Source organism: Dryas octopetala, chromosome 1, assembly GCF_963921425.1.
Source record: "Dryas octopetala chromosome 1, drDryOcto1.1, whole genome shotgun sequence".
NCBI lineage: Eukaryota > Viridiplantae > Streptophyta > Magnoliopsida > Rosales > Rosaceae > Dryas > Dryas octopetala.
Genome location: NC_141366.1, coordinates 7,187,004 through 7,199,813, shown reverse-complemented (window position 1 = coordinate 7,199,813; position 12,810 = coordinate 7,187,004). Strand labels below are relative to the sequence as shown.

Below are 12,810 nucleotides of genomic sequence, written 5' to 3'. Positions count from 1 at the left end.
GGTGATGGCATATGGCATTCCATATGATTTGGTCTCAGAGTCAATGACCATTAGCCAAACCACCATACGACAGTCATTCTTGAAGTTCGTGAGAGCCATCACTGACGTCTTCGGACCAGAGTATCTCCGGAGGCCTACCCCGACCGATTTGAGGAAACTTTTGCGAAAGGGGAGCCGTAGAGGATTTCCAGGTATGATTGGTAGCTTGGATTGCATGCATTGGGTATGGCAAAATTGCCCAATGGCCGAGCAAGCTGTGTACCGTGGGCATTATCGTGTCCCAACAGTTATCCTTGAAGCCGTTGCTGGGTACGACACGTGGATATGGCATGCAAATTTTGGTATACCTGGGTCGAATAATGATATCAATGTGCTGGACTGTTCTCATCTCTTTGATGATATGATTTCCGGCCGAAACCACAGGGTGAAATTCACTGTGAATGGGATAGACTACACCATTCCATACTTTCTTGCAGATGGGATCTACCCTCAATGGTCAACTCTTATCACTACATTGCACAGTTCCGTTCTTCCCCACCATAAGTTGTTTGCCGCTCGACAGGAGGGATACAGGAAGGATGTGGAGAGGGCGTTCGGAATTTTAAAAGCCCGGTGGCAGATTATAAAACGACCTGCTCGTTATTGGCGTCCGATTGAGCTTGGGTATATCATGAAGGCGTGCATAATATTGCACAATATGATCGTGGAGGATGAGCGCCCTGAGGATGACGGTAGGGATGACCCAATAGACCCAGAAGCGAGCACTAGAAGGGCAGAAGCTGAATACGAAGGTGTAGAACCATGTCCGACCGGTGCCGCTCCATCATCATTACCTGAGATGAATGTTCGTCGGAATTTGCTTAGGGACCGAAATGTCAACGAATCCCTAAAAACTAATTTGATTGAGCACATCTGGATCCGAGAGGAGAACCCACCACTTGCTCCAACATATTGACTGGATCATGGTTCGTCAATATTGTTCTCATTATGATTTGTTAGGCTAATCTTCGCAGTTGATCCTGAAGTTTGTTATTTGTCTTTGTATTTGCCGTTTAAGTGTGTTTATGTTTGTCAGTTGCAGTTTGTGAAATGAAATAAAGGCATTGATTTCTCTTAGCTGACATGACATGACACAACCATCACATATAGCAAAATAATTCACTGAACCAATGACAAGACTATACACTGACTCCACACTCCATCACATGCATAACACTGTTGCTTCACATGTGAGATTCGAGTATTTGTGAATCCATCAGGGAATCCAATGGGCAAGTTATGCACATTTTTTCCCTATAAATACCAAGGTTTAACTATAAGGCCAACACATCCACATAACTATCATTTAGAAATGGCTTCCTCTTCCAAGCAAAGTGTCGGTGAGAGCTCCAAGCAAGGTGTTGGTGAGATCTCCAAGCAAGGCACCGGTGAGAGCTCCAAACAACAGTGCGATCAAAGCTTCTGTAAGTGCCTCCCTAACTGTGCTGCACCATTGTGCGATTATTGTTTAATGATGGAGCGTGCAAAAGAACCAGACTGGAGGTGCTGCAAGTGTTCGGATGATATTTTGGTCCCTTTGTGTGCATTTTGCAAGAGATTGGAGCTCAAGGATCTAGCCAACCACCCAAATCTTCGCCACCAATGGTTGAACCACCTGCCAGAGCCCAAACCACCCGTGCCATGCACCTGCGGGAAGAACCCTCCGATTCAACCATGTGATGAGTGTGAAACCGAACAGAAGATCTCAGATTGGTATAATTACGGGGGTGTCAATTCTTCATCATCGGACTCCGAATAAGAAGTTCGCTTCATTTCCTGTCATGTCGAATGCAATTGTTGTTGTTGTTGTTGTTTTTTCTTTTAGTGATCGTGTTGTTCTTGTTTTTTCTTTTAGTGATCGTGTTGTTCTTGTTTTTCCTTTAAATCATCGTGTTGTTTTTCTTGTTTGTGGTTGTTGAAGTCCCAATGTTGTAAGGCTTATGTTATCTAATTTATGAAATTTTCTTATTTTAAATATATTCAATATTGATCTTATTTTAAAGATCTCATTAAAATAAGACCAATAGAATAATTTTTATTATACTTTAAATTTTAAATTATCAATTAAACATCATTTAATCAATATTAGACATATTTTAAATATGTATAAAACACTGTGACCCAAAATGGGTCACAGCACCATAAATGTGAGAATTGGGTCACAGCACTAATCGACGACGGCCAAGCTCAGCCATGTAATCACACGCATATATATATTTTTTTTTTCTTAAGGGTTGGTTAGTAATTGGACCCTACCCATGTTTCTCTGTTTTTTTTTTTTTTAAGCAACACTACCCATATTTCACTAATGAGTTCAATGACTTTTTTTCTTTTGGTCAAACAGAAGTTTGATGCTTAATAATAGAACAATAATGCTAGTGGCAATCTTATTGATGTCAGGTAACTATGAATGCCAAGGATAGTTTGGTTTGGACTTTGGAAGTTGGAAGTTTAGATATGAGGTTCAATTTAATCGTTAATAAAACTATGAGCATCAAAATATATTTTTAATCTTTTAGACAACAATAAATATTCCCCATAAAAAAAATAAAAAATCCAATTGATATGTCAATGTTATGTTTGTTTATTTTTGCTTCCACTTTGAGCACAAATTACTTTTAGTTAAGATAGTCATATGCCATTGTTTGGTATCTAAAAATTTAGAAGAAAACAAAATTTTTGGTGAGAGTATTTTTTGTGTTTATATTATACAGATTTCCTATGCCAAGACAGAGGTTTTCCTTTTTCTGATGAGAAATTGCCTGCTCACGTTAATGTTGATGTGAGTATTTACAAGAAACAATACATGTTCAGAGTGCATGTAATACACAAAGACGGTTTTATCTTTCAAATCTATAAAATACAGGTAATACACAATCTACTGAACTAAGATGACCTTGTAAAATGAAAAGTAGAGTCTCAGAAGGTTGCAAAGAGAGAAAGTGAGTGAGAGGACAATTTGGAAATGCTCAGGCTTTCATCCACTCCCTAATTGCCTCAGCAACTCCCTAAATTCATCATCAGTGGTCTTAAGCATCAGTGGCAAAGGCAATTCCATTCCACTCTGCACAATTTCTATGTGCCTTGGTTTTATCCTCTTCTCCAAGCTAAAAGCAAAGTACTGAGGAAACTCCTTCAAGTCCTCCAATCTCTTCCCCATCTCCCCAGCAAAGTACTCAAACTTGGGCTTAAAGTTGTTCTCAATACTGAAGGTTAACAATGCTGGGCACCTCAGCACCATCCCCACAGCCTCATCCCTTGGGAACCCCAAACTCTCCAAGTACTCCAGTTTGGGCATCAAGGTCTTCTCCACACTGGACACCAGCAATACAGCATCATGATAAGCCAAGGCCTCCAAGTCCTTGAACCCAAGTCTCTGAACATAGACCAGAGCTGGTTTGAGCTGGTCTCTCACACTTGAAGCAAGCAATCTTGGGCACTTGTTGATGACCCTTCTGAAGTTGTGTTCTGGGACATGAAGGTCTTCTGAGAGAAAGTTGAAAACTGGGCTGAGGTCAGTTTTGATGTTGGAGGTGAGGATGATGGGACACATGCCAAAGATCTTGGCCAAGTCCTTTTGGTGTATGCCTTTGGATTGGAGGAAGGAGATAATGGTGTGGATGGAGTCCAGAGTGGCAGTGTGGAGAGATGGATTTTGGGAGAGTGCCTTACCTGCATCAACCCCCATGATTTCAAGGCATAGGATTTTCTCTTTGAATTGGAGGGACAGTTTGGTGTGCGTGGGTGTGTAGAGTGGGTGCTTTTGGAGAAGGCTTTTGGGTTTTGCTGTCAAAAGGGTGTTTGTGCTTGTGTTTGATGCTGATGCTTGGGAATTGGAGGGAGTAGATGGTGGATTATGAGAAGAGAAGCATAGAGAAGACTGCAAAGCCACTGCTGCTGCTGTTATTGGCATGGTTTTTGGAGGGGAGAGACTGAGAGAGAGAGAGAGAGAGAGAGAGAGAGAGAGAGAGGAGATGGCCTCCTTTTGGTAATATCATCATCCAAGTGGTTTTAATAGTATCTGTCAGTCACACGTACCTGGCAGTTTGCTTAAATCTGATTGGTTGAGGTTGGATTTCACAGATTGTCTGCGATTAAATCCAGACCAGAGCTCTTTCGTTTTCCCTCTCACAAGTCACAACTGCCCATGGGAACAAAACTCAAGTTTTGGATTTTACATTTTCCAGTAAATTGCTTTAACTTTGCATATAATGTGCTTCCTTCCCATTGCTTCTTTGCACACACCACTTCATTCTAGGCCAGAGTAGAGTAAAAAACATGAAATGAACAAGTTACTTCAGTGGTCGGCCAGTTTGAGTTTGACAATGTTCCAACAGTTAATTTTAGCCACTATACACTTGCTTTGGATTAGAATTTTGTGTGGACATAAAGATTTAGTAGAAAGGAGCTAACCTAGAGTAAAACTTCCATGTCACGGAGTTATACACCCATTGTTCTCTCCCTCTCTCCCCTCATATGGACAAGGGGTATATACCCAATAATTTTTCTACGCCCGTGATAGATAAGTTTTTTTCCACTGGCTCTGCGAAATCTCATCTCATACACAGTATCACTGTTATAAGACTTAATAACATTAAAGCAAGTTGTGGAGGATTATTTGTTCAAACATGTTTAATCGAATTAGTCCATCTGTCACATAACTCATCTCCTAAATAATAGTGCAAAACATCTTCAAATTTTAAAATAAAATAAAAACGGACGAGGAAATTAAAGGCCTGCATAAAAATGCATTTAAGACTCCCGTATCGATATAAATAACACCACCATTTGCAACTAGTGAAACTTTTCTCAGCACCAGCTCCAATTGCAACTAGCGAAACTTGCTTTGGATTTCCTTTCAACACTGAATGATGAGGTTTCAGATCCTACAAAGAACATATACACGAGTTTCGGAAACAAAATAAAAAATAAATAAATACTAGACTGCAGCAGAGAACACATGGCAACCAAAGAAAAGGATTGTTGTTTTCCCTTGATTATATATAGGTGTAAAACAGGATCACTGGGAATACTAATGCATCAGCATAAGTCAGAACAAGGCATGGAACTGTAAATGCTTAAGATAGAACCTGAAAACCCAAATGCTAAAATGATCAAATCAACCGGCTCAAATAAGTTCAGCGTCCTTGAACCCAATGCAGATGCTATTAATAAATGAAACAGATTTTCAATTTCAAAGAGACTAGAGAGAGTGGAAAAAAAAAAAATCCTACTTGTCTATTCGTTGATCCAGAGATTTTTTTTTTTTTTTTTTTTTTTGATACTCTGAAGGGCAGAAGCCCAACACTAGCAACATCACTCTGGGCCTACAAACCCTACACAGATCATCAAACAGAAGCTGCACAACTGAAAGAGGGGCCTGGTCCAGAGATTTTACAATGTGATGCAGTTGCACATAAGAGATAAAAAACAGGCGTTTGCTAATGAGTTCAAAAGTAGCAATAATGCTTCTTCTAGTGAAACGTTTACCTGTAATTGCAAGTACCTTCATGGCTCATCTCAATATTGCCCATGGCTTCGACTTATAGAGTGGTTTTGAAGAAGTTTCTGGCCAGGATTTTGGTGATCATCCTGTAAGTACAAATTCAAGTCAATGCACAAAGTGTAACAAGATATTGTTTAAATCTTAAGAAGACAAGAGAGTGGGTTATTCTTCATGCATTCATTGACTCTTGTGAAGGACTTGGTGGCATCAGAGGAACCAAAACTTATACCCTAAACATCCGTTGCTTGATCATAGTAGGATCTACAATGCCATAAATTAAATGTAAAAGAAGCAAACCTTGTATAAAGATGCTGCTGACTCAGACTGTACTGTCTGAATTGCAGCATGCCCCAGCGAACGCAAAGCATCAAGAGCGTCTAAGGTCAGCTGCCACCCACAAAGTGCAACAGCATCAGCACTAGTACCTGGGCCACAGCTACTACCGCCAGCAGCAGCAACATTCCCATTGACCCAGGGGCAGAACTGGTTGTGATGGCCAATTGGATCAAATTCCATAGGTTCTTCATAATTGCTCTCACCTTTCGGAGGTCCTGCATAATACCAAACAAAAGCATAAACGAATACAAATGAGTAGACCTTCATTTTTAAAATTTTATAAATATATATAACCAAGCACTTGCATAGCAATCGGTGGTCCGGTGGACCCAAAAGATGCAGTAAAAGTTTGTTATCTATATTCTTATGATGGAGTCAACCATGATGTAGCATCACATTACAACATTTAATTGTCACTTACAAAAATGTTAAGTAGTAAGCATAACTTTTCAACTTCTATAACAAAAAGGCATTGAGGAAGGGGTATTGCCTGAAAATCTTAGTCATCCTCCACCAATAAAAATAAAAATAAGAAAGAACAGAAGAATCTGTGTTCATAATTGTACAAAGTGTCTTTGGAAGAAGAGTTGGGAGGCAAGCCATGAAAATGTGGGGCATAATTACCCAAAAACCAGTAAAGTACTGAGGTAGATGGATTTTACCTATCCCACTGGCAACTGCATACTCTTGTTCTTGGTACACACAATTGTTCGTAAATGAAGATTTGCCAGCATTTTTGACCTCCTTCTTGGTTGTTCTATAATTGGAGTATACATTAGCATTGCATGAAAGAGAAGGGCGGGCACTGTTCTCCAACTTGCAACTTTGACTAATCTTTTCACCACTTTCCACAGATTCAGCCTTAGTAGAACCATCAATCTTTGAACCACTATCAGCCCTCCCTACAGATCGAGATAGCATCTCCTGGCTGTCACCGTTAGGATCTTCCCTGTTTATTTCATCAGGGACAACTTCATCCATTAGTCCAGGATCTGGGGCAGATTCACCTGTCTGGCCCTGGTTTTCAGCATCTTCTGTTCTGGGTTCCACATCACCAACTACGCTATCTGCTCTATGGACAGATACATCAGCTCCATGAATCTCAGCTTCATGACTAGCACACATTCCAACACTCCCTCCACTAATCCCAAAACTAATCCCATCCCGGGCCTGAGCAGTCACAGTTTCAGCATTGAAAATTTCTTCCCCATCATTTGTACTACTAACACCCATTTCCCCAGGAGCTACAACAGCAACTGGTTGGAAACCAATGCTCCGCTGAGCTTGATTACTATAATTCAATTCTGATGTATCATTCATGTCCAGATTGCCATATGTACTAGAACAGGGAAAATGAACATCATCAACATCTCCCGGATAATTTTCAACACTTTCCATAGAGTCAGCATCTGTACTCTGACAGATTGTATCCATTGCAATGACTGACGATGCACGTGCTGAATCCCTATTTGAATGGATTCCTACGAATTGGTCACTACCTTGCTGATATGAAGATACTCTATTACCATCAGCATAAATTTCAAGACCCACTGAATGACTGGGACCAGCACCAGATGAGCAGTATGTATCAAAAATATCTGAGTCACGAGCGCGTTTTGAAGGCCCAGCTGAATATTGTCTACCATCAGTAACTTCATCACCATCACGATCAATGACAGTTCCTTCAACACTATCTGCCTGTTGCGTCCTTAAATGTGGCCTATCAACAGAGCTACCTCCTTTTTCCAAACTCCTCTTACGAGAGCTGGGACCCCTTGATTCATATGAAGTTGCACGATCACCAACCTCACTGCCTGCAGGTTGCCCAATCATCAGATCCCTTCCCATATCTGCATCATGAATGTTATCAGACATTCCTCCTCTGCCCAATCGGTTAAAGTTTAAACCCCCTGCCATTGTAAGATTCAAATCAACATCTGTGTTTGGAACCAAATTCCCCTCAGTTGTTGTTGCTACTTCATCACGGTCTACAGTCTGTTCTTTCTCTGCATCATCAGCAGCAATCCAGCCACTAATTCCGCTGGCTGCACTTACGCCACGTGTCAATCCCATTTTTTTGTTTGTCTCAGGAATATCAATGTTGTTGGGGGCAAATCGAGCAGGTCGGGGAACAGTTAAGAAATCCAATATTCTAACTGTAGCACCACATAAGCTGCAATCTAGCAAAGGTGATCTGAGATCACCTCTAGATTCCTTAACTAACACTTTACTCTTTCCAGCATCCTTTCTAGCAGAAGTAGAGACCGCTTTCTTGCTTGATCCAGCATCCTGTGAAAGATGTACCTGGGCATAGGTAGGCCCAAGAGAATATCCATTTCTAGCTGATTGGGCAGAATGTTCTTCACAGTCTTGAACATTTAAAAGCCATCTCGGTTCCCATCCACAAAGACTTATAAGCCTCTGGGCCTGGTAAAGCAAAGAAACTGGATTAGAACATATATTTGAGTGGTAAGTAATTGGTTGATTCAACAAATCACCAGCAGGAAGAAGATTATAACTAAATCTTACACGAGAATATAAACAGATTGCTCCATCTCGAGAGCTTTCCAATTCTGGTATACTTTCTGGTTTGAAATCTACTTCCCCTGCCATAAAATTCTGCAACTGGGACAAAAAGCGATCAACCTGTGGACCTCGAGAAACCCCCATTTTCTCAATTGCAGATGCAGCTACCCTAGGAAGAGAGTAAAATTGCAAAAGCCCATCACATCTATCCTTATAACCACCAATTAAGGCAGACTGAGGAGTCGGAGGGAATTGCACCAGGCTTTCTGGGCAGCTGTTTCCTCTCCAAGGACAAGCAACTTTGTGCCCAGAATCCAACTGCTTGACAAAGGCTTCCCCCGCATCTTGAACTTCATAGATTGAAATGAAAAGGAAGGAACACGAAAAATAAAAAATAGCAACAGACAAGCTCATGTAGTTACTATTGAATTCTCAAATCAATTTATGATTAAAAAGAAAAGAGGAAGACAAATAACTTATTCTAAGACTAAATATTAACATCAATGTACATTCTATTTATAAGAAACAAAAAAATTATTAACAAGTGACGAGAGATGTACAGAGCATGATTGACAAAAAGACCATCAAGAAAAACCAAATAAAAAAACTGGCAACGCCCTACTAAACCAAATAAAACGAAAGAAAATAAAACACTTAGTCCAAAACAGCAGATCTCCATGCCAAAAGTCTTGATAAAAGTAAGACATTTTCACCCCAGACACAGTTTAATCTCAAAATACCTTCCTACCTTCCATATAACAGCCATGCCTCCTCTTTGTTCTATCCCCAACACATTGCCCTTCACTACAATGACTTAAAATTCATCCCATATAAAACTTCTTCTTTTTTTTATATTTAATTAGACTAAACAACACCACCACTGCGGTTTGAACCCAAACCAGCCTGAGAAAATTGATAGCCTACACTATTAGGGCGTCTAAGATGTCAGACAAGCAAAATATAATATATATATATATATATCTGCTAAACATTTATTGCCCTTAATAAATACAGACCATATAGGTTTAGAAACATATATTTTGAAAGCCTTAAGACTGGGATTGCTAACCTTCGTCAGGAGTCCAAGATGGTAACAAAGAAAAACCAAGGTATGTTCCACATGATTCACATGCAATTTTATCTACATCAACATTCACCCAACCTCTCCGAGCGCAAGCCAAGGAACTGATGACCTGCAAGAAATTACAAAAGGGACAATCACATGTAACTAAAACTTTCTTGAGTCTGTTACTGGAAGGAAATAAGAGATTTCTGGAGGGAAAACTGATATTTAATGCTTACAGCTTTAGGTTTGAAAGTTGGCTTCAGATATCATATTTTTGCTTGCTTCAGATTCAAGGTCCAGATTAGTCCATGTATATTAGAGGTTTTTTTTTGGGGGGAGGGAGGGGGGATTTCAAAATTCATGATATTAGCATTTCAATTTTGTAGCCCAAAGATGTTAGTAACCAGTAACATTTTTTATGTTTTTTGGTGGTTAGCAATTAGTCATCCCGAGAGCATAATTGAAGACAAAGAATCAAATACGATGGTTCTATTTCTCAATCTTCCTGACTTGCTCCTACGGAACCAAGGTCGAAAAGATTGAAAAAAATCAGTCATTCACAACCACTGATGGGCTTGCATGACAGTCATACAGGATACAGCTTTCAAGAGCCTACCCATCAGTATGAATTTCAAAATTAATTACACACTAACTGAGTTTGATATTTATTGCTTCATTAATCGCTAGCAGATTAGTTCATTAAATAAAAACACTAAGCAGCCCTTATCTATTAAGAAAGTTTGAATTTACTTAACGTCCCCCGCTAGTTGTACAGTAAACTACTTTTCTCAGAAAATGACTTTGCCATTAGTTTCTACAGCAACAGCTGGTAAAACCTAACATTACATAAGTATCCTTTCTCGCAACTCTGTGATAAAATAGCTTAGTTGTCTTGTGGGCCTTGCCTACTGACATCTGTCTCCAAAATCATGTGTGTGCAGAGTCCCTTTCCTTCCAAACTGGTTTGATTTGCACCAACCCTCAAATGAACCGTCTGTTGTTTCGAACTAATTTTCTGGAATTTTTCTTGATAACTAAATCCATTTTATTAACAAAAAAGAACTACAAAGAAGACTAAAAACAAAAACTCCCTGCAATCCAAATGACAGGGTGCATATAGTAGAACGCTTCAGCACCCCAAATGGAACCTCTGCATTCTCAAAACACCTTTTGTTTCTTTCCCTTCATATACACCACCGTATACACAAGAGAGCCTTTCACCAACAATCTTTGCACTCCCTCCTAACTTCTAACCTTCATAAAGTCCTAAAAAATATTACAATAGTGTGCAAAATGAGTAAAAAACTACTTTACTCACTGAAATTTTTTTAGAGGTTTGGATCCGTTTGTCCATCATATTTAGATATAAGTTGGTGAACAATAGGCAAGGTTTTTACTGAGTTGCAGTATAATAGAGAATTTCTCACTCAATATATCTATATCACGACCAACCAAATTTTATGGAAGGACATAATGGATTTGAATGAGAATAGGGCAAATGCTCTGAAGACAAGTTTGTTTCCTCCCTCTCTCTGCCCAAGGATGTCAACATTAATAAGAGCACAATTGCCTAGAAATCTTCATGTGGCAGTCATAAATAACCCTCTGTAACCATTTTCCTGAGTAGTATAACGGTAGCAGATCAAGAACTGAAGAAACACAAATAAAAGAGGACTCTGAGAAATAGAGAGAGGCAACAGTGCACGCAAATGCAGCTAGCCCTCTTAAAATTAACATTCTCTTTTGTTTTCCATTTACCCTTGACCTCCTAGCCAAGGCTACCTCTTACAATTAATATTTACAGATTTAGAAATCTCAAATCTTTAATCTTTTTCAGGTTCAACAGTTTATTAGTAATTTTTCTAGAACCTATCACTTTACCAGACTTTTAAGGATTTCTCTTATATAACATTTAATATGAGAAAGTAGTACTGTATGTAGAATGTAAACAGAAACTTACTAAACAATGACCTTTATATACTCACTCAAAGGGCTTGATTTAAATAATATTTAACAAGGAATTAATTTTCAGTTATAAGCCACAATAACGTGTTGAATATTCAATATTATCATATGCTAACTTTCTATATTAAGCCCTTGATATGAAAAATCTATAGCAAAGAAGGGTATTTCATTTTTATAACATAGAATTAATATATACAAAATGCATAGCAATCATATATATATAAAAATGTATATGTATCTAGACATAGATACATTTATGCATCCAGATGACTTGACAATGGAAATATCAGTGTCTCAAAGTTTGCCACCAATATTTAAAACACAAATTAAGTAAAGTGCAATTAGACTTCAGAATTAAAACATGTCAAGTTATGGAAAAAGCAGCTCAAGTTCAAACCTTAGGCTTTGCAAACCAATTTGAAGGCTTAAAGGTAGCCAAGCGGCGCAGTAAGTCCCCTCTTTCCCAAGGTCTACACAGCGGTCTTGATGATCCGAAAACAGAACTACCCCCTCCACCACCAGCACCACTCGTGCTCAAAGAAGTCACCGGCGGTTGTGAACCAACACAAGATATAGAGGCTCCTTTGGAGCCTTGCCCATGAATAGACCCATCTACACTGCCCACATTCGCCGGAACAGTCGGTGACGACGCCCCAGCCGAACTAACAGACGCAAAAAGAAAATGTATATAAATAAAACCGAATTGATAAATACGGAATAAATTGCAATTGAGCAGAAAGTAATTCTTTTACCTAGACATGAAGAACAACTTAATCTAAATCAAGCTGGAATATATGTAACACTGAGAAATGAAGTTGAAATTCGTGTACTCTACTTTCACAGTAACCAAACAGAGGCCTAAATTGACCAATTCATCACACAAAGAACCAAAACCCTAACAGTATCTGCACAAATTGGTGCGCAACTCTCGGAGCTTGAACTAACAGCAAGAAAATCGAAACCCTAACTAGATCAAGAGGAAAATTTGAAGGAAAACATGGAGGGAGAAATGCCTTATGAACGCAGAGAAAGGGAGAGGAGAGTGAAAGGGGAGGGCTAGGGTACCTGGCAGCTGGAGTAGGATCAATGGTCCCTCCGGAGCTGATGACCTCCTCTCTCATGTTTGTTGATTTCCCCACAATTTTTTTTCGAAAGCAGAGAATGGGAGAGCGTGCGGACTGCCAGCTCTTTATATAGCGAGTAACTAACGCGTGGCGCGTAAATGGCACACATTTTTTTAGGGGTAATCCGGGTCGGGTCGTGATGTGTTTGGGCGGGGCTGGTTCGGTTTGAATTGGACCCAATGCTGAATCAGGCCCTCACTTCTCCATTTAAAATTGAGACGGATTTCCTTAAATTTGGGTCCGACTAG

General features: G+C 39.5%; 2 protein-coding genes across 4 annotated transcripts; both read right to left on the bottom strand.

Annotated features, from left to right (window-relative positions):
* Window positions 1-2,861: 2,861 nt before the first annotated feature.
* On the bottom strand, window positions 2,862-4,484 carry LOC147297168 (Mitochondrial transcription termination factor family protein). Its single transcript, XM_086230257.1, has one exon. The coding sequence runs from the start codon at window positions 3,950-3,952 to the stop codon at window positions 3,017-3,019; it is 936 nt and encodes a 311-aa protein (XP_086086383.1). The 5' UTR covers window positions 3,953-4,484; the 3' UTR covers window positions 2,862-3,016.
* Window positions 4,485-4,613: 129 nt separating this feature from the next.
* On the bottom strand, window positions 4,614-12,597 carry LOC147297167 (IAP-like protein 1). Of its 3 annotated transcripts, none has more exons than XM_086230250.1 (8): window positions 12,504-12,597; window positions 11,836-12,100; window positions 9,477-9,600; window positions 8,411-8,757; window positions 6,544-8,308; window positions 5,843-6,096; window positions 5,530-5,631; window positions 4,614-4,925 (listed from the first exon to the last, which is right to left on the bottom strand). In XM_086230250.1, exons 1-7 carry the CDS (start codon window positions 12,557-12,559, stop codon window positions 5,560-5,562), a joined length of 2,883 nt encoding a protein of 960 aa, XP_086086376.1. In that variant the 5' UTR covers window positions 12,560-12,597; the 3' UTR covers window positions 4,614-4,925; window positions 5,530-5,559. The 3 variants fall into 3 exon arrangements, with proteins under 3 accessions (XP_086086376.1, XP_086086377.1, XP_086086378.1); XM_086230251.1 differs by having other exon boundaries at window positions 5,546-5,631; XM_086230252.1 differs by lacking the exon at window positions 12,504-12,597 and adding an exon at window positions 12,191-12,441.
* Window positions 12,598-12,810: the final 213 nt, after the last annotated feature.